At 41.5% G+C, this 23197-nt stretch overlaps 1 protein-coding gene across 1 annotated transcript in view; it reads right to left on the bottom strand.

Annotated features, from left to right (window-relative positions):
• LOC122542423 (fibrillin-1-like) overlaps positions 1-23197 on the bottom strand; it is a 610102-nt gene that overhangs the window by 332830 nt on the left and 254075 nt on the right. Inside the window, exons 15-16 of the mRNA XM_087981979.1 lie at positions 15764-15886; positions 11039-11191 (exon numbers count right to left, since the gene is read on the bottom strand). Of these exons, the coding sequence (XP_087838105.1) occupies positions 11039-11191; positions 15764-15886 (276 nt within the window). The remainder of the gene's footprint in view (positions 1-11038; positions 11192-15763; positions 15887-23197) is intronic.

The following is a 23197-nucleotide window of genomic DNA, read 5'->3' on the forward strand; positions in this document are numbered from 1 at the left end:
TGCTTGGTATGGATTACAAATGTGCAGATACCAAAAGATTTATGGAAAGCAGTGAAGAGCCAGATACTTCTCACACCCAAATGTTGAACAGATAGGAGGGTCAAACTGCCACAATTGACAGCTTGTCTGTTGTTGGACAGATCAGTTCTGATGGTCAATGTTAGGCCATGAATGCTAAAGGACAATTACCAAAAGTGGGTATCGGAATCAATTGCTCACCAAAAAGGGTTAGTCAATGGAGAAATGTGACAATTACAAGTCGAGCATGGAAAGCCACTGGAAAATATAAAAGGCACAGGAAAATATAAACGTACAGTTCAGGGACAGGAGGTTAGGCCCATGGATTAGGAACATGAAATACAAAGTTGGAAGTTCAAAGAGTGGGCCCAAGAGCAAACAAGCCCCTAGAAAAAAATCATGAATCTTTGAAAGAAATAGTCCAGAAAATGATAGAGGCAAGATATAGGGTACAGTTTAATAAGGACAGTAATATAAAACAAACCAGCAATACGACCAGGAGAAGAAACTCACGTGACTGGGGAGTCTTAGTGGACATAAACAAACTAGAAGACAATAATAAGATAATAAGAACTACAAAGTTCGAAGAATATAGAGTGTACCACACAGATACCAGATAGGGGACAAACAGACCTATCACATAGAGACTGTGTACAGAAAAAGAGTCCCTTGGTGGGATTTATAAGGCTAAAGCAAAGCTAGTGACACAACATTTTGAAGAATAACTGGGAATCAAAACATAAGGATAGATTTATTAATAACGGGTAAAAAAAAACATTTCTTAAAGCTTTTAGCAACAGATAGATGGGAGTGTAGATTAATTAATATTAAAGCTGAATTTCTGCAGGGTGATAAGTTTAATAGGGAAATGGTTCTTCGTCCTTCAAAAGGGCACCAAATGTAGTGGGAACACTCTGAAAGTTAAATAAATGTTTGATAATACCCTTAGAAATTGGCACTTCTTAATAAAATCTGAGTTAAATGCAGACCCTACTGTTTCCATAAGGGGAAGCTTTCAGACATTTTTACCATGCATGCAGATGTTTTTTTGTCAGGTGGGAGAAGCTGTTTTGAAAATATTGTCATAAATGGTCTTAAGGTTAAATTGTAAGTCATATTTCTAGGGTTTATAAGTACAGTGGATTAAAAATCAGGCAGGATGGATCACGTATCACTTTGCAACAGTAATCTTATTTGGAAAATATCTGTCCATTGCTAGTAGTCAAAGTAGGGCCTCAGAAAATGATGAAACAGCTTTCAAAAGTAAGGTGGGGCAGTGCAAAATCTAATTGGACAACTGAATTAGCTGGGCACCCAAACAAGGCCAGGTGCAGGTTTTAAATATTAAACTTGAGTACAACTATGGAAAGTTCCACGGAAATTATTATATGGGCAAGCAATATACTTAAGTTAAAAATGCAGCATCGTGTTTTAAAATCTCCATCACTGGGAAGTGCCAGGAACATAAAGATTGTTTCCTTTAGTGACTCTTGTTATGTAAATTCTATGAGTTTATGAATGCAGGAGGTTTATAGGTTTTCTTGTGGGAAAGCGAAGTAAATATTATTCTTCAACTTGAGAAGCTAAAAAGATCATAGGAGTAGTAAAAAGTACCTTAGCACCTCGTCATGGGTAAAGTGGTTAAATATAATAAAAAAATCACACAACGCCAAGTTATAGTCCAACAGATTTATTTTGAAGGACAAGCTTTCAGAGCGCTGCTCCTTCATCAGGTCGCTAATGGGGCAGGATCATAGGACACAGATTTTATAATAAAATATCAAAGTGTCATACAACTGATGCATATATTGAACAAACCTAGATTGCTATTACATCTTTAATCATTTACAACGGGTTACAGGTTTCAATTAATTAATATATAAATCCCAGATCTTCTTTCAAGTCACATTCTTGAGATAACTTAAGGTTTTATAAAAAAAGTAACATCTCAGCTCAGACAATGCATTAAAGGTGTGAGGTTAGAGTTTGTGGATATTCCTACCTTGAGTCAGACTGGTTCTATTTCCAAAGTGAAAATTTATAAAATGCCACATGGACTGACTGCCTACAGTTTGTGTGCTTTATTATTAAAATAGAGTGTATCTGCAAATTACACCTAATACACGTGTGTGTGTGTGTGTGTGTGTGTGTGTGTGTGTGTGTGAGAGATAAAGGATTTTGGCATCACCAGCACCAAAAACCAAGCCTCCCTCGCACAACAGTTGAAAATGGTGCACCACGGGGAAATCGATCGTCAACTTATTGGACTGTATCCTTCAACTGGAAGAGATTAAACTTCTTAGCCGAAGGTTCAATTTCTGCCCCCCCCCCCTCCCCAAAATGCATCCCATTGGTCTTGTGACAGACATGGAGGTATTCATCAAATGAGTCAGAGTCCAGGAATTCTTCCAAGATGTCAGCAGTGTGCCCAATGAGACAACTAATGAACAGGAACAGTCGTCAGAGAGATCCACAGTGGAGGGAACAAAGACGGAGTCAATTTGACACCTCCGGAGGGCTGCTGCCCTGGGCTTGACATGTATGCTCAAACTGTCAGGAAATGTGTAAATGCAAGATTCATGAGTTGCACTCACAAGATACAGCAAAATGTCACCCTATCATAACGCAACACTGTCCATGCTCTCAAGGCTAATCGTAACATTGTCATCAAACCAGCAGACTGATAGGGTACCCTTCGTTGTCCAGTTTTTCCTGGGAATACAGAAACTACACCATGCTTTTTGCAGCCTGCAACACAGTATTGTTGAGGATGAGAACCTCATCAAGATCTTCCCTACCGCCTCCACTTCTTGCCTTTAAATATAGAACACAGAATAGTACACAACAGTACAGGCCCTTCAGCCCTCAATGTTGTGCTGACCTTTTATCCTACTCTAAGATCAGACAAAAACCTACATACCCTTCATTGTACTATCTTTCATGTGCCTACCCAAGAGACACTTAAATGTCCCTAATGTATCTGATTCTACTACTACTGCTGGCAGTGATTCCATGCACCCACCACAGACATCTTCCCTAAACCTTCCTCTAATCACCTTAAAATTATGTCTCCTCGTGATAGACATTTCCACCATGGGAAAAAAGTCTGGCTATCCACTCTGTCTATGCCTCTCATCATCTTGCACACCTCTATCAAGTCACCTCTAACCCTTCTTCGCTCCAATGAGAAAAGCACTAGCTCCCTCAACCTTTCTTCATAATGCACATCCTCCTGTCCCGGCAGCATCCTGGTGAAGAGGGAGATGGCAAGGGGCAGGGTGACACCAGGAACACTGACACACAAGATGGTCACTGAGCCATCAGTTGGCCAACTTGACACACATGATGGCTGCCAGATCACAATATGGAGAGAAACAGCAGAGCAGATACAGACACTGCCTGGGGCCACCAGAATGTCAGCACAATGCACTCACAACCCAGTTGATTAGTTTAAGGCAGGTGGGGGAGACAATACATGAGTAACGAACACTGCCCGCCAAAGTGTTCAGTCAACACCTCTCATAGAAAGAAGAGCTTATGCCCGAAACGTCGATTCTCCTGTTCCCTGGATGCTGCCTGACCTGCTGTGCTTTTCCAGCAACTCATTTTCAGCTCTGATCTCCAGCATCTGCAGACCTCACTTTCACCTCTCATAGAAATGCTAACAGCTTGGTACAGACTTAATACAGGGCTGCAGTAATCGTCCTTCTCAGGAACAGTGATTAGTGCTCATTACTACAGCAATGGATTTCCGTGCAGACACTGAAACTGACAATGTCTACACTGAAATGGACAATGACCATGCGGAAATTAACAAAGGCTGTGCTGGAACTGACAAAGACTGTATCAAAACTATCAATGATTCTTCAATGATTGCCATAAACAAACCATGTGACAAAGACAATAATCTCATCACTGACTTATTGTATCAAAAAATGTATAAATGTTTCTTGACATGTGCTCCGGGTTGAGAAAAGACTCGCAGCTGACCACTATGCCGTTGGTGTCTTTCTCTCCCCGGACCTTCGGTATTTCCTTGTGAAATTAACTCTGTCATTGAACCCTGATTCTGACTCATAGATTGGTACTTTTCCCCCCCAACACTGGTAAATCTCCTCTGCACCCTCTCTCAAGCTTTCACATCCTTCCTATAATGTGGCGACCAGAACTGAACACAATATTCCAAGTGTGGTCTAACCAGAGCTCTATAGAACTGCAGCATAACCTCGTGACTCTTAAACTCAATCCCCCTGCAAATGAAAGCCAACGCTGCTTCTTGTCAACCCTATCAACTTGGATGGCAACTTTGAGGGATCTATGGACATGGACCCCAAGATCCCTATTTTCCTCCACACTGCCAAGAATCCTGCCTTCTATCCTGTATTCTGTAATCAAATTTTACCTTCCAAAGTGAATCACATCACACTTTCCAGGTTGAACTCCATCTGCCACTTATCAGCCCAGCTCTGCATTCTGTCAATGTCCTATTGCAACCTACAACAGCCCTCCAAAACTATCTACCACTCCACCAACCTTTGTGTCATCGGCAAACTTCCTCACCCACGCTTCCACTTCCTCATCAAAGTCATTTATAAAAGTCACAAAGAGCAGAGGTCCTAGAACCCGATCCCTGCGGAACACTACTGGTCACCAAGCTCCAGGCTGAATACTTTCCATCTACCACCACCCTCTGTCTTCTCCGGGCCAGCCAATTTTGTATCCAGACAGCCACATTTCCCTGTATCCCATACCTCCTTACTTTGTGCATGAGCCTACCATGGGGAACCTTAACAAACACCTTGCTAAAATCCATGTACACCACATTCACTGCTCTAACTTCATCAATATGTTTTGTCACATCCTCAAAGAATTCAGTAAGGTTTCTGAGGCATGATCTGCCCCTCACAAAGCTATGCTGACTATCTCTAATGAAACTATGGTTTTCCAAGTACTCATAAATCTTGTCTCTCAAAATCCTCTCCAATACTTTACCCATCACTGACGTGAGACTGACTGGTCTGTAATTCCCAGGGTTATCTCTATTCCCTTTCTTCAACAAGAGAATAACATTTGCCACTCTCCAATCATCTGGCACTATTCCAGTGGACAGTGAGGATACAAAGATGATCGGCAAAGGTGCAGCAATTTCTTCCCTCGCGTCTCATAGAAACCTAGGGTATAACCCATCTGGCCCAGGGGATGTATCTATCCTTATGATTTTCAAAATTTTCAGCACATCCTCCTTCTTAACATCAACCTTTAAAGCATATCTGTCTGTTTCACGCTGTCCTCAGAAACGTCAAGGACCCTCTCAGTAGTGAATACTGAAGCAAAGTATTTATTCAGGACCCCCCGCCTCCTCCGACTACAGGCACAAGTTCTCTCCACTATCTCTGATCAGCCTGACCCTCACTCTGGCCATCCTATCACAAGTTTTCCTTAATCCTACCTGCTAAAGCTTTTTCATGCTGTTTTAAAAAATTCTCAAGGTCAGGTTCGTAGGAGAGTAGTCTGACACAGAACAAACGACCAAGAGGCGAGTCTGCTAGAATATGGGCATTTTATTCCCCGCAGCGTCGCCACAACGGGTCTGGCTTATACTCACTCTACATGTTACCAAAACTGGGAGCCGTCAGTTCTCGTAGAGCGGTTGCCAACAACCCACGCTCGGCGGTTAAACGTAACCCCGGAGCAGACTCACCGAACTGGAGACTTTTCCAGCTGATATACTCTTTTCCAGATATAAACATTCATGTGAACAGCAGAGCAAGGCTAAAAAACACATTCCATTCTGGTTACATACAGATAAGAAGATTCACACGGGACTAAGCAACACCTCCATTCCGGTTAGATTCACACATGTATTGGGACATAATTTTTAACCGTTTCACCACATTCCACTGCTTGGAATTTTACACCACACATGCCCACGTCTAGCTCTTTTAAGTGCATCTTCAGTTCCTTCCTGGCTACCCTGTAACCCTCTGGAGCCTTGACAGATCTTTGCCTCCTCAACCTTAAGTAAACTTCCTTCTTCCTCTTGACTAGACATTCCACATCCCTTGTCAGCCAAGCTTCTTTCAACTTTCCATTCGTTCCTTGCCTCCATGGGACAAACCTGTCCAACACTCGCAGCAAAGTGCTCCCTAAACAATCTCCACATTTCTGTCGTTCATTTCCCTGAGAACATCTGTTCCCAATCGGGGTGCACCAGCTAATAGCATTGTAATTCCCCTCCCCCAATTAAATACTTTCCCATACCATCTGCTCCTATCCCTCTCCACAACTATAGTAAAGGCCAGGGAGTTGTGATCACTACCACCGAAATGCTCTTCCACCGAGCGATCCTGCACCTGTCCTCGTTCGTTGAAAAGCACCAAATCCAATATGGCCTCCACTCGAGTAGGCCTATCGACATATCAAGTCAGAAACTGTTGCTGGACACACCTTACAAAAACTGCTCCATCCAAACTATTTGAACTGAGGAGGTTCCAATCAAAATTAGGGAAGTTAAAGTCACCTGAGACAACAACTCTGTTACTTCTTCACCTTTCCAAAATCTGCCTCCCAATCTGCTCCTCCATGCCTCAGTTGCTAGTGGGGGGTGTCTATAGAAAATTCCCAATAAAGTGACTGTTCCTTTCCTGTTTCTGAGTTCCACCCATATTGACTCTGTAGACAAAATGTCCTTGACTACCTCCCTTTCTGCAACTGTAATACTATCCCTGATTAGCAATGCCACTCTTCCACCTCTTTTACCTCCGCCCCCTATTGCTTTTGAAACATCTAAAACCTGGAACATCCAACAACCATTCCTGTCCCTGTGATATCCAAGTCTCCGTAATGGCCACAACATTATCGTTCCAAATACTGATCCATGCTCTAAGTTCATTACCCTTATTCCTGAGACTTCTTGCATTAAAATAGACACAGTTCAACTCATCCCACTGACAGCATTTTTGCCCTATCAAGTGCGTATTCCTCCACACAGACTCTCTACACACTGTATCTGGCTATTCACTACCGACTCCATCATCAGATCTGTAGCCCCAGGTTCCCAACCCCCTGCCAATCTAGTTTAAATCCTCCCAAAGAGCTCTAGCAAAACCTCCGTCAACAACTGCCAAACTTTAAAGAGATCATTCTTTGCAGCAAATTGCCCAGCCTCAGGACAACATTGGTCAAAACACCATACAACCCTGACATGGCAATCTCTGCAAGATGTATCAGAGTGTAAACATGGATACTAGCATTACACGTTGGGACACCACTCACCACGTGTGCAGCAGATACTCATATAACTTGGCCAACGTGTATCACATATGCTACAGGTAAGGATGCCCCGAGGCATGGTAGATTGGCGAGACCAAGCAGACGCTATGACAACAAATGAATTGACACTGCATAACAATTGCCATACAGGGATGTTCCCTCCCGTGGTCAAGGACATTCGGCCTTGGATTTTCGGGTGCCCGTCCTCCAAGGCTGACTTTGGGATACTCAACATCACAGTCGTTGAGCAGAGGCTGACAGCCAAGTTTGGTACCCATGAGAATGACCTCAACTGGGATCTTGGGTTCATGTCACACTACAGGTGACCCCATCACACTATACACTCTCACACACACACGCAGATCCTCTCTCTCAGACATACACCCACACTCACGCGCACATTGTCTCACAGGCATATATTCCTTCACATTCGTGCACGCACTCTACCAAGCATGCACATACGCGCGCACACACAATCTCTCCCACTCTCCCCACCCATACACACACTCTTACTCTCTCTCTCTCTCTCCCTTACATGCATGCACACACATATATAAGTCTATGGGATGAATTTGCATTTGCAGACTTGTATATGCAGATACATTCTATTTTGTTCAAAAGTCACACAATTGGTAGGCTGTCAGTCCAAGTGACATTTTATAAGTTCCCACTTTGGAAATAGAACCAGACTGACTCAAGGTTGGAATACAGACAGACTCTAACCTCACACCTTTAATGCATTGTCTGAGCTGAGATGTCATTTTTTTAATGAAACCTTAAGTTATCTCGTGAATGTGACTTGCAAAATGCTCTGGGATTTACATATTAATCAATTGAAACCTGCAACATATTCTAAGTGATTAAAGACTTAACAGCAATCTAGGTTTGTTCAAAACATCGCATCAGTTGTATGACACTTTGACCTTTTATTATAAATCTGTGTTCTATGATCCTGCCCCACTAGCTACCTGATGAATGGGCAGTGCTTCGAAAGCCTGTACTTCAAAATAAACCTGTTGGACTATAGCCTGGTGTTGTGTGATTTTTAACTTTGTCCACTCCAGTCTAACACCAGCATCTCCACATCATAGTGAAATATGGCATTTTTCTTGCTTTCTTGGAAGAAATTCAAAAAGTGATTCAGCAACAATACTCACTGAGTGACACATTGATTACAAGTCACTTTTGGATAACAAAATCAAACAGAATGTATGGGAATTGATATTGCAGTATTAAAACAGATTGTAGAGATCTCTAAACTGAAATGGGTGGATAGAAGTAGTCAGCTCTGAAAATGTGTTGCTGGAAAAGCGCAGCAGGTCAGGCAGCATCCAGGGAACAGGAGAAACGACGTTTCGGGCATAAGCCCTTCTTCAGGAATCCTGCCCGAAACGTCGTTTCTCCTGTTCCCTGGATGCTGCCTGACCTGCTGCGCTTTTCCAGCAACACATTTTCAGCTCTGATCTCCAGCATCTGCAGACCTCACTTTCTCCTCAGAAGTAGTCAGCTGTCTGATTGTGTACAAGGAAAGCAGCAAGTTCTAAGAAAATGTTGGACATACTGGCCAAAGGACACTTGGAAATTTAAAGTGCAAAGCCAACATGTTATGCTGTCATTTTTTTTATAAAGAAAAGTAAAAATGAGAATCTCTTATCATTTAATTATGTTCTGAAGGAATGCCTGAGACATAATGGAATGAGAGAGCAAGTGATGAATATATTAATTAAGAGTTAATTGGGTTTGAATTGGTTGTACAAATTTAGAGAACTAGAAATCTATAGGGATGAGTTTCATGTTACTTGCCTTTAATGAAATAGAGCTCAATATAAGAGTGTGGAGTGGCGCATTGGCTTAGTTGGTTAAAGTGCCTGCCTACTAGACAGGCAATCCTGGATTCATATGCCAGTCATGCCTGCACGTCGTTCCCACTTCTTGGGGGAAACACTTCTTCCAGGTCAGGAATGGTATAAATCTCCAGTGCTCTTACCAAACAGTTCAGATGCAAACTTGCATTGGCAACTTTGTTAGAACCTATGAGCCAAGTGGAAGGAAATGAGATGAGAACAGTGCACACTTTACGGGCTGAAAGATATAAGAATGTGATCTTGAATTCTGTTTAAATAAAGTTACCTTTTGGAATAATACAAGTCAAATCAGATTCCTTGAATATTCCTTACAGTAAAAGCAGATACGTTCTAGTTAAGCAAGGTGATGAAAGGTTAATGGGCTATGAAAGAATGTGGATTTGAGATTACAATCAGATCAGCCATAATTGTATTGAATGGCAGAGCAGGCTCCAAAAGCTGAATGGCCTACTCCTGTTCTTAACTGTTTGTAACCTTTCAAAGTTACACAAAGTTCCTTATAACAATCCATCAGTTGCTGTATAATGAGCTGAGAGCAAATAATTTCCTGTGAAGCTGACAGTAAAGATCAAGAAAGTGACAAGTGACCTATGATACTGTTTGAGAGATTGCCATCCAAGATCCATAGCTTCTGGGTGCTACTTTCAGTGCACTGTTGAACAAATCTGCACCAAACTGTGTGATATATAGTTAAAACTATTTAAATCTATTTGAATTCTAACACATTTAAAATAGCAGTCATTTGCATTGGACAAACACTAAAAAGGGCACTGAATTCAAGTGAAGAATGGTGACATGAACACAACACTGTTGTCAAACAATTATTTTTTCTTAAAAAAGCTAATGACTTACAAAATATTACAACATAAAATAATGCACCCATACAGGCAACGTTTATAACAAAGAACATTAACTACAGATGATTTTGACACAATGTTTTTCAAGTTTTAATCAATTTTTCAATGAATCCTCTAACTGTATAACATTACATAATACAGCAAATATCGTATTATGAAAGAAAGTCACAAATAATGGAGCCATTATACATGAAACTACTTGCCAGATTTGACTGCTCAGTTTCTACCTAGCATTTGAAGAATGTTACTGTTGGGTATGTAAATTAGGAGACAAATATTTGGCTGTTGGTTCTCCTGAAGTGGGAATACTAAAGTGAAAGTTTCTTTTTACAAGATGTGTCTTTTGGAAGTCCTAAGTAAGTACTTCTTAGGACAGATAGCAATATGGGAGAGGATCTGCAGTTACTTAAATACAAACTGGTATGCAGGGGGTATTTCGGAACAGTGCTACCACTGCTAGAGATTGAATGCAGATCTTAGTACTTGATCATCAAAATGTTTCATGATATTTCACCACAAGACAAGAAGAATTATGACTTCATGAGGTTTTAAAACATTTATGCACAAAGTTATTTTTGTTGATGTGCATTCCTGAGCGACACAATTAATTAGTGTAAATGCCAAGACAAGACAAAGATATTACTTTTGCTCTTTTTGTTCAGGGTCCAGAACAATATATTTTTAAAACTGGACTATGTATTTATGGTGTGATTCATGTTGTTTCCCCCGCTATAATGACATCAATGTTCTATTTACTTTAAATTTAATGACACCTGATTGGTAATGCTGAAATGCATTGAGCAGACATGTGTTTTTCTGCCATTTTAAAATGCAACTACATGTGCTTGCTGAATAAGTAAGCGATAATAATGAAACCTTTGTAAATCATGATGTGACAGCTGTTTTTCTTTCATTTGTATTTTTAAATTCTTTTCAGACTTCTTTATTTTGTCTTAGCAATTGCTGAACAAGATAATAAATCAACATGGTTTATTTTACAGCAGTTATACACAACAAAGTACTCACCAGAATTTATTGCTGGACAAGGTTGACAAGGCTCTCCAAAGGCGTGATCAGTATTGGCACAACAACAGTGAGATTTGGTGAAGGCTCCTGGTAATGGGCGATCACACTGGCCTCTCTTGTAACCACCATAGCAGGTGCTTCTCATATGAGTATCTGTTTATCAACATAAACATATAAGTAATAATTTAGTGAGAGCAAAGTTATAACACAGAGTAAAACACATTCAAAAAAACAAACTGGAGAAACTAAGACAAAATAAAATTAGGAAGGAATGCTTGAATATAGAAAGGAAAGATTACAGTTTCAAAACTCCTGATAGAAATTCTGATTCAGACACAAATGAGATTTTCAAGCCTTCGAGGAAGGCAAGACAAGCATTACTGGGAACTGAGATTCCCAATGGCATTATGCTGTCATCAGAAGTGAGGCAGGGCAGGTTTCCTGCTCACAACTAAATCCTGGCAGTTGTAATCTCAGAATTAAATGGTTTATATTCCAATGTCTTAGAAACATTGGGATTGGGGTACATGCATGATGTAGAAATACTGAAGATTCATACAGATGGATTTTGGCCCCAGAGAATGAACAATTGTCACGTATGTAAAAGTGGAAAATAGTTAACACTGAATAGGTCAGTCCGCATCAGTGGAGGTAAAGTTGAGATATTTCAGGTGATATTTCATCCTTTATCAGAAAAATAAACTAGTGCTGTTTAAAAAAGCAATGGCAGTAATGGAACAAGAAGTTAATCTGGGCAACATCAGCAGCTAGATCTCCAGCTCAAGAGGCTTTTAAATGTGGAGAGCCTTTGACATTGATTTAGCTCCCTAAGTGCTAGCTCTCAGAGTGAACAGAACCTCTGACATTCCCCCTGTTTATTTTTTTTTCGTTTTTTATAACCCAACACTACCGCCTAACTGCGGTAGTGCTTATTTTTACTCCAGCACCCATGTTGTGTGTGCGCAGGACATTCCTGTTTTTTTCTATTTTATTAAATAAATTACAAAACACAGTTTACAAAAAACAGTTAACATTTACAGCTGTATACAACAGCAATTTTACAAGGGAGAGGAGCAGCAAAGCCAGGCCCCAAACCCTACCGTTCAACCAGTTTACACATATGATGAGACAGCGACAATAACATTTGTCCATAAAAAGCCAATCCAGTTACAGAAAAAACAGTGCATACAATACAGACCTAGCAAGCCCACATCCCTCCCACCTTCCGACCACTCTAAGACATTCCTGTTTATATCTGCCTGCCAAGGCTTCCTGATTGGAACAGATTAACAGCCCCAATCCAAAACTCATATTCTATGAGGTCCACCTGGCTGACCTTGTTACAATCACTACATCTCTTCCCCTGAGTCTGAGGATATAGGCCTTTTTTTTAATTGTAGATCCTCCTAGGGTGTTTTAACACTGGGTCAGGTTCCTCCAACTTGGCCTCTGATATAGGTGGCTTGTAATATACAAGCTTGTCTCTTGCACACGGATCGACTCAGAAGAAATGTATTCTCCTCTTTAGGCTGCAATGGCATCGAGGTGACAACAACTGCCGTGTCCATCTTAAATTCCAAGTTATCCTCAACAGTTGATGGAGAGGAACCCACGGGTTCCGGAACAGTTGCAAAGTCCATTGAGGAGCCGGACATGTTTTGCTCTCACACTGTTTGCAGCTTTCATATGGTCCACATATTTGTTCAGGACCATCACACTTATCCAAACGTTATGCATCATTGGACCTGATCATGCATTGACCATGCATCATACCCATACAGGGCCATTCTTGTGGTTCTGATACCAAACCTCATCAACTGAAGTAAACCACCTCTCTCGCTTAGTGGAGTCACCTGTCCGGCACTTGCATTTCTGATACCACTTCACCCCACCCCCAGGTCCAGGAAAATCTGGTTTAACCTGGTGCAGTGTCTTCTCCCCTTTAGCAACTCTGCTGGAGCAATCCTGGTCGTTGCATGAGGGGTGGTCCTATAGGAACCGGGACTAGTGAAGCTGTAGGTTGTTTCTTAAACCTGCCTTTAGAGTTTGGACTGCTCTTTCTGTTAAACCATTGGATAATGGATAATGCTGTTCTTATATGACAAATACCATTCACCTTTAGGAAATACTCAAGTTCCTGCTGGTAAACAATGGTTCATTATCTGTGACCAACACTTTTGAGAGTCTATGTGTTGCAAAAGGTATGCAGTTTCTCTCTCATCTCTCTGTTTGACAAATGAACTCAACGCATGTCCGGCCATTTTGAGTGGATGTCCACAATGACTAAGAACATTGAACCCATGAAAAGACCTGCATCACTGACGTGCAAACAACTACAAGCAAAAGTGAGGACTGCAGATGCTGGAGATCAGACTCAAGATTAAAGTGGTGCTGGACAAGGACAGCAGATCAGGCAGCATCAGAGGAACAGGAAAATCGACATTTTTGGGTAAAAGCCCTTCATCAGGAATGAGGCAGTGAGCCTCCGGGGTGGAGAGATAAATGGGAGGGAGGGTGGAGCTGGGGAGAAGGAACTAAGAATACAATAGGTGGATGGAGGTGGGAATGAAGGTGATAGGTCGGTGAGGAAGGTGGAGCGGATAGGTGGGAAGAAAGATTGGCAGGTAGCACAGGTCATGAAGACGGTACTGAGCTGGAAGGCTGGGACTGGGGTAAGGCAGGGGTGTGGGGAAATGAGAAATCCACATTGATGCCCTGGGGTTGAAGTGTTCCGAGGCAGAAGATGAGGCATTCTTCCTGCATTCATCGGGCAGTCAGGGAGTGGCGATGGAGGAGGCCCAGGACCTCCATGTCCTCGGCAGAGTGGGAGGGGGAGTTGAAATGTTCATCCACAGGGTGGTGGGGTTGATTGGTGAAGGTGTCCCAGAGATGTTCCCTAAAGTGCTCTGTGAGAAAGCGTCCAGTCTCCCGAAAGTAAAGGAGACCGCATCGGGAGCAACGGATACAATAAATGACATTTGTGGATGTGGAAGGCTCCTTTGGGACCTTGGATGGAGTTGAGGGGGGAAGTGTGGGCGCAGGTGAAGGGAGGGTGGGTTGTTGGAGAGAGTGGACCTGACCAGGTAGTCACTGAGGGAACAGTCTTTGCGGAAAGCAGATAGGCGTGGGGAGGGAAATATATTCCTGGTGGTGGAGTCCGTTTGTAGATGGCGGAAATGTCGGCAGATGATGCGGTTTATGCAGAGGTTGGTGGGTGGAAGGTGAGGGGGATTTCTTCCTTGTTGTGGTTGGAGAGGTGGGGTTTGAGGGCAGAGGTGCGGGATGTGGATGAGATGTGTTGGAGGGCATCTTCAACCACGTGGGAGAGGAAAGGATGTGCTGGGATTGGAGTGTTTGAACTATTGGGATGGACTGAATAGGCTCGTTTTTTTTCTCTGGAGCATCGGAGGCGAGGGGGTGACCTTGCAGAAGTTTATAAAATCAGGATGTGCATGGATAAGATGAATAACTAAAGTCTTTTTCCAGGTTAAGGGAATCCAAAACTAGAGGGCAAAGGTGAGAGGGGAAAGATTAGGAAGGGACCTGAGCAACAACTTTTTCCATGCAGAGGGTGGTGCTTGTATGGAGTAAGCAGCCAGAGGTGGTGGTGGTGGAGACAGGTACAATTACAACAGTTAAAAGGCATCTGGGTACATGAATAGAAAGGTGTTTAGAGGGATATGGACCAAGTGCGATCAAATGGGACTAGATCAATTTACAATATAGTTGATCGGGTTGTTAAGAAGGCATGTGGTGTATTGGCTTTCATTAGCAGGGAGACTGAGTTGAAGAGCTTTGAGGTTATGCTGCACTCTAAAAAGCCCTGGTTAGACCACACTTGGAACATTGGATTCGATTCATTACAGGAAGGATGTGGAAGCTTTAGAGAGGATGCAGAGGAGATTTACCAGACTACTGCCTGGAGGGTTTGTCTTATGAAGAAAGATTGAGGGAGCTAGGGTTTTTCTCATTGGAGCAAAGAAGGATGAGAGGTGACTTGATAAAGGTGTACAACAAGATGATGAGAGGCATAGATAGAATGGATAGCCAGAGACTTTTTTCCACGGCGAAAATGGCTATCACGAAGAGTCATTATTTTAAGGTTTAGAGGAGTTATCAGAGGTCGGTTCTTTACACAGAGAGTGGTGGGTGCCAGCAGTGGTAGTACAGTCAGATACATGACATACATTTAAGTAATTGTTGGATAGGCACATGGATGATCATAAAATGTGAGGTATGTAGGTTAGTTTGGTCTTAAAGTAGGATAAAAGGTCAGCCGAGGGACCTGAACAATGCTGTATTGTTCTATGTTCTATGTTTAATATCTGGTTGGCCAAGACTAGTTGACACAAGGGTCTGCTTTATGCTATGTAATTCTATAACTGTATTTAATAACCAATAATAACCAATTTATTAACTATAGTTAATAACATTGTATTATTATTACTACCTTATATTTGATGTCACATGCATCAAATGAAATTACTTTAGGAGGAAAACCAGTTTTGGTTCTACAGGATGAGACTAATGGTTAACTCCTTGAAAGGAAATTGGAAGCACACAAGTTGAAATTTGAAATAACTTGAAGGAGGAACATTTCAGCTTCCTCTATGCTTATGTAAAGTGAGTTTGAACAATACAAAATATTTTCAATGGTTTTTAAAATACTTTATACATGCTTTTCAAAACCTTGTTTATTGCATATATTTCAATCGATTTTCTTACCAACACAGACTCGTCCATCAAGTCCAATAGCTAGGCCAGGAGGACATTCGCACCTGTAGGAGCCATCTGTGTTCACACACCGCCCATTCATACAAATTCCTGGTGTGTGGCACTCATCAATGTCTATTATAAAAGCAGAACATATACTCATTAAGATAACATAAAAATAATTGAAAATGCATTGCACTAAATAAGCTTAAGTGAATCTTGGTTAAGGGTAAATCGTGATTTATTGCATCTTGAATGTTACACGATGTCTGTACTTGAGAACTCATTACTAGTACAATCTGTAGGCCTTCTTCTGATTCTGTAGCCTAGTGCATAGCAACATTTCCTTAAAGATTAGTTTACAATTAGTCTACACAAAATTCAGCAAGTAGAAATCTAGTTTTGACACTAATATTTGAATAAGTTTCCACAATTGACATATGTCACTCATTGTCCTAAGGAAGGATATGACATGTACAGACATATGTATGTGAAAAGGTATTTTACATATAAAATGAATTTTAAGGATTCTGTCATCATTTAACAGATTTGCATTCAGCAAAGGGGCAAAATATTCACTTGTCTAATTGGTGCTGTCTCATATGTAATGTTAAATCCAATACTGACCTTCAGTTTCAATTGCAAATGTTACATATGAAGTCACTTCCGGAGGGGTGGATGAAGTCAATCATTTTGTTGGCGGTACACTTGCTCAACCATGACTTGATTTTGTTTCCAAATATGGAGATCATTTGATGGTAGCAATTCCTCTATTTGAATCTGCCTAGGGTTGCTTTATTCTCCTGTTTGGTGGGGTCTAACTTAAATGTTCCTGCATTTTCTTAGCTAACGATCTTGCTCTGCAGCAAATGTGTAAGGGAACCATGACAGAATGGAGTGCCTGAGTCAAAGTAGGTTCAATACAGAGCTAACCACAGCAGCGCAATCTGTCAACTCATGAGATGGAAAGCAGCCAAAAAGGGGTCAAATGTACATATTCTTGCTGTTAGATGGGCGGTATCTTCCATGAAATTTGGTGTTAGGAGTTTTGTCCTGCCATTCAATGGTTTGGAACCATTGATCCTCAGGAACAAAACTGGAATGTACATATCGCTTTGAGACACTAGTAGGTTGTCTACATCTTACAGCCATATAAAAGATGTTTTGAGATCCAATTTTTAGTAGACTTGAAACAACTTCATACTCTTTTCAAAGCCTGTGGGTTAGCCAGCTAAATGAGCAGCTTGCTTTTGCCAGGCAATGGGCAGTTTCATTAGTCCACAAGGTGGTATTTTTGGAGAAAATACTCCTAAAAAAGCAGAATCTCGTATTGAGTTGATGGTATTTAGTTGATTGAGATGAATGGGGTCTCAGAGATTGTGGCCAGGGGAAGGTTGGTCCAAGACCTCTGTTGTTTTCAGAATTATTGCAAGGTTGTAGTTGGGTAAAGCAGCCAACAAATAGTTTGCCATCCATGGAATGTGTTATCACAACAATCATGGCAAATGAGAGTTCACTTTGTAACTGTTATAACCATTGTGCAAGCCTGTGAAAATTGAAGAGGTTGCCAATTACACTAAAAGTGTATGCCAACATCAGGATCTTTAAATAAATACAAGAGCATTGGGAAAAAGATGACAAACAAAACTAGAGCCATTACAGAGTCTTTCCTGGTGCTAGTGTTGTCAGGAAAAACATCTAATAAGGCATCACTCTGCCCATCATGCAGTTATGAAATGATATGGTCCCGATTACCCTTTCAGATTAGTTATTTCTGCACAGTACTTTCCAAAGGCCATCATGAAGTCAATAAACACAAAGCAGATGTCCTTCTTCTGTTTGCAAAACCAATCTTAAGTGTGATAAACTGCAAAGATCATAGTGACTGTTCTTTGTGCACGAGAAAAACTACACAATGTCATTCTGGGCATATCAAATCTGTAAAGTGAGTGATAAACCTACAAACTTATTTTCTGCTATGAAGAGAAGTAAAATGCCACAATAATTGTCAAAGATGGACTTGATTCCCTTCCTTTCGTGTTTTATAGGTGAGTATGGAAATTTCACTGTAAACTTGTACCACAATGCCTGATTCCAGATTAAGCAGAGAAGTTTCATAACCATGGCGAGTTCCTTTACACTTGAATACTTCAGGTGGAATGCTGTCAAGTTGCTTTTTGTTCTTACTGACTTACTGATTTGACAGGAAACAATAGCAAATTCATCCAGCACTTGATGCAGAATTGATTCAATAGTGTCATCACTCCCTGTGGATCACTGGTTCAGGGGATTATTAAAGTGCTCCGCTAAACAAAACTGAATATCATTGTTTGGAGCTGCTTGTCATCTACTGAGAGGGTAGGTGTTGTGGTTGGTTTGGAACCATAGGCAGATCACAGAACATTGTTTTTACCTAGTTGATTTTAACCCTACTGCGAATCATGTTGCAAGGATGCCTGCCTTGAAGAAGTTTTCCTCCTCTCTCTACAAGAATCTCAAGGAGTCCCTCTCCCACTGCAACTTCCAGGTCATTTCCTCTGCCCTGAAGCTCTTCAACCATGTCCTGAAACAAACTCGCTACCACAGCCACATTTGCTTCCTCAGTGCCTGCCTCTGTACAACCCCAGGGCATCAATGTGGACTTCAACAGTTTCCTCATTTCCCCTTCCCTCACCTCACCCCAGTTCCAAACTTCCAGCTCAGCACTGTCCCCATGACTTGTCCTATCTATCTTCTTTTCCACCTATCCACTCCACCCTCCTCCCTGACCTATCACCTTCATCCTCTCCCCCACTCACCTATTGTACTCTATGCTACTTTCTCTCCACCCCCACCCTCCTCAAGCTTATCTCTCCACCCTTCAGGCTCTCTGCCTTTATTCCTAATGAAGGGCTTTTGCCCGAAACGTCGATTTTACTGCTCCTCGGATGCTGCCTGAACTGCTGTGCTCTTCCAGCACCACTAATCCAGAATCTGGTTTCCAGCATCTGCAGTCATTGTTTTTATCTAGATCACAGAACTTGACAGACAGCCTTCAGGTCTTGCTTTGTGGCAGTTTCTGAACCCTTGTTCACTCACCATTAGTTCTTCATTGCACTTAGATGATCTTCAGCAAGTGCTTTGCTTGATGGCATTTGATTTTTTTTCTACCTGGTGATTACTTTGTCTATCCGATATATAGAATCTATGTAGAACATAGGATGGTACAGCACAGGAATAGGTCCTTCAACCCACAATGTTGTGACAAACATGACGTCAAATTAAACTAATCCCTACTGCCTGCCCATGGTCCATATCACTCCATTCTTTACTTATTCATGTGCACTTCTAAAACCCCCTTAAATGCCACTATTGTAACTACCTCCACCACCACTTTTGGCAGTGTGTTCCAGGCACCTACCACTCTGTGTCAAAAACTTGCCCCTCACATCTCCTTTGAACTTTCCTCCTCTCAACTTAAATGCATGTCCTCTAGTATTAAGACATTTCAACTCTGGGAAAAAGATTCTGACCGTCAATGCTATCAATGCCTCTCAGAATTTTATGACCTATCAGGTGTCCCCTCAGCCTCCGCTGCTCCAGAGAAAACAACCTTAGTTTGTCCAGCCCCTCCTCATAGCTCCTACCCTCTAATCCAGGCAGCATCCTGGTAAAGCTCTTCTGCACCCTCTCCAAAACCTCCACATGCTTCCCGTAATGTGGTGCCCACAACTGAATGCAATACTCTAAGCGAGGCCTAGCCAAAGTTTTATAAGGCTGCGACATGACGTCCTGACTCAATGCCCTTAACAATAAAGGCCTCCAATGAAATGATATTTTTCCTTAAATAAGGGGATTAAAACTGCTTCAGATATGTTCTCAGCAGCACCTTGTGCAGTTGCAATAAGACTTCCCTATTCTTAGACTCCAAAACCCTTGAAATAAGTGCCAACATTCCATTAGTTCTCCTGACTACCTGCTGCATCAGTGTGCTGGCTTTTTTTGTTGTTTTTAAACAAATATCCCCAAGTCCCTTTGTGTTGCATCTTTTTGAATTTTTTCTCCATTTAAGTAATATTTTGTTCATTAGTTTGTCTAATACCACTTCAGTGATGGTGATGGCATACACTCCACAGATGCTGCCTGACCTGCTGTGTTTCTCCAACAACTTCTGCTTTTATTTGTTTCAGATCAAAAACGTTTAAATCTAGGGTGCGTCCATGTTGATGCTACGCTTTGAGAGAAGCTGCTATTGCAGTTTAATTGACCAATCGCAATGACACTACATTGCCCTCCATGTGTGATAGCCTGCATCAACATAAGAACAAAGGACAAAGAAAATTTACAGCCCAGGAACAGGCCCTTCAGCCCTCCAAGCCTGAGCCAATCCAAATCCACTGTCTAAACCTGTCGTCCAATTCCTAAGCATCTGTATCCCTCTGCTTCCCACCTACTCCTGCATCTGTCCAGACGCATCTTAAATGAATCTACCGGGCCTGCCTCTACCGGCAACGCTTTCCAGGCACCTACTACTCTCTGTGTAAAATACTTGCAGTGTGTATCCCCTTACACTTTTCATCTCTCACCTTGAAAGCGTGATCTCTCATTATTGAATCCTTCACCCTGGGAAAAAGCTTATCTCTATCTACCCTGTCTATACCCTTCATGATTTTGTAGACCTCAATCAGGTCCCCCTTAATCTCCTTTTCTCTAATGAAAACAAACCTAACCTACTCAACCTCTCTTCATAACTAGCACCTTCCATCCCAGGCAACATCCTCGTAAACCTTCTCTGCACCCTCTCCAAAGCGTCCACGTCCTATTGGTAATGTGGCGACCAGAACTGTACACAGTACTCTAAATGCGGTCGAATCAACATCGTGTACAATTTTAACATGACCTGCCAACTTTTATACTCAATACCCCGTCCGATGAAGGGAAGCATACCATATACCTTCTTGACCAGTCTATCCAACTGTGCAGCAACCTTCAAGGTACAATGGACCTGAACTCCCAGATCTCTCTGCTCATCAACTTTTCCCAAGGCTCTTCCGTTTACGGTATAATTCGCTCTAGAATTAGACTTCCCAAAATGCATCACCTCACATTTGCCTGGACATGAACATGAAATCAGCAAGGATGATGAGCTTGCTGTGGCATTACTTTGATGGTCTTGCTGAAATTAACATAGAATGCTTCTTTAACTTTACTTGGAGTATCACTGCTGGTGCAGAGGCATTGATATATAATGCAGACTGGCTTCAAGCAAGACTTCATCAAGGTACCATGTGTCAAATTGCAAAGTGCGTTGAGTTTGTATGCTAACTCAGATTGAACAAAAACGCCTCAACATGACTATCGAGGCCAACTCTTGGAAGTGCCAAAACAGTGGAATGCATACTTCAAGAGGAATTTAATATCAATTTCAGAGGCATGGTTAGGGGCTAGGAGAAGAAGTTAATCAGGCATGAGGGGTGCAGGTGGATGATAGGTCTCCGGGGTTGAGATTTCCACGATCTCCATGTCCTTGGTCCAAAGGAAGGCATATGTGCAGCTTACTAAGGCATCAGAGAGACAGTGAATTCAGCAGAAGAGGCAACATAGGTTCCTTGACTACTGTATTAATATTGTACCTTGCCAGCAATCAAGCTATGATGTTTGGTCCATACTTGTCTGACCGTCCATTAACTGTACATCATCATAGTTATTCTTGAAGTTTGAATTTTCTTTATGTCTCTACCGCAGTGAACCAGTGACCTGGTTTTATGTAGAGACAAAGAGCCACTTGGCCCATGAGTCTGCTCTACCATTCAGTGAAATCATGGCAAATCTGATTATTCTTAATTTCACATTTCCGCCTCTTCTCCATAAGTATGATTCTGTCAAAACCCCTAAGAATGCTGTATTTCAATAAGGTCTTCTCTCATTCTTCTAAACTCCAAAAGAGTACAGACTGAATCTACTCAACCTCACTGCATAATAAAATCCCTCCATATCTTGGACTAACTTTGTGAACCTTCTCTAGACTGCCTCTAGAACCTTCTCTAAACAAAACCTGTTGGCAGTATTGTATTGTGATCTAACGAGCAAAGTTTCCCTATTTTATTACTTCATTCCCTTTTAAATAAGGGCCAATATTTCCCTTTGCCTTCCCTATTACCTGCGGAACTTGGATGTTAGCTTTTATGATACATTTATGAGGACATCCAAATTTCTCGGGGCTGCAGCATTCTGTAGTCTTTCTCCATTTAAATAATATTAGCTCCTCTATTCTTATTGCCAAAGTGTATAACCTCACTTGCTTAATCTGTTTTTGTGCCATCTGCAAAACTGGTTACAATATATTCACTTTCCTCAATGTCAGTAATATATTTTATAAATAACTGCAGCTCCAGCACTGATCCATGTGGTACTCCAATAATTATAGGTTGCCATCTTGAAAATATTCAATCTCTGTCTTCTACTAGTTACCCCAACTCTCTGTCTTCTATCAGTTTCTATCCATACTAATATTCTACCTCCAACATCAAGGACTCTTGTCTTATTAAGTAGCCTAATATGCAGTACCTTGTTGAGCAGGCAGATGGAAAGGCATGCTCCTTTTCCTTTTTCCTAAATTGGGCACAGCAGTGCTGAATCTGAAATCAGTTGCTCTGACAGCCCAGGAGAATATGAGTTGGAGAACTACCATTACTTTGAGACCACGTGTACACAGATTAATGACTGAAGGCTGCCAGTGGAGTTCTATATTTGTCCCCATCGCTAGCTTGCACCAGTGTTTGCTAGTGTGATGTGTTGTTTGATTTGCAGAACAACCTACACAATTGAGTACATATATGTTGGGTCAGTTTTTATGAAACACTTTAATTTTGGAGATTTTCTTCTAAAAAATCTGCTAAAAAAGCTTGAGAGCCTAACGTACCTTACAACACTATCAACGAGGCTGGGAGAGTTGCGGAGGCAGGATGTGGTGATTATGCGACAGGTAGGACAGTTAATATTTTCTTCATCATAAAAAATACTATATAGTCAGTGTCTCAAATAGCTTCTCCTCAATGAATTCATATTGTGTGGTTTCAAGTGTTAACTCCTGTTTAAAACTGTGAGCAGAGTCTGGCATTTCCAACGAGATAGTTCCTGGTAGGTGGGAGGTGTCATCTGAACTACTTATTCAGGCAAGTATTCTGTCACACTCCCCACTTGTTTCATGTAAACAGTGGATACACTTTGAAGAGTCAGGTGAGTTAGTTGCTGCAATGTTCCTGGCCCCTGACCTGCTCTTCTAGCCATTATATTTATATGATGAGTCTAGTTCAATTTCGCACTGAAGGAGTGCAATATATTTCTAAGTCATGATAGTGTGCAACTATGACGAGAACATGGACGTGGTGGTGTTCACATGTATCTATTGCCCTTGTCCTTCTAAATGGTGGTAAATGATGAATGGTTTCAAAGGTGCAACCTAAG

This window comes from Chiloscyllium plagiosum, unplaced genomic scaffold (assembly GCF_037043375.1).
Source record: "Chiloscyllium plagiosum isolate Xiang-an unplaced genomic scaffold, Cpla_swu_hap1 HiC_scaffold_42, whole genome shotgun sequence".
Lineage (NCBI taxonomy): Eukaryota > Metazoa > Chordata > Chondrichthyes > Orectolobiformes > Hemiscylliidae > Chiloscyllium > Chiloscyllium plagiosum.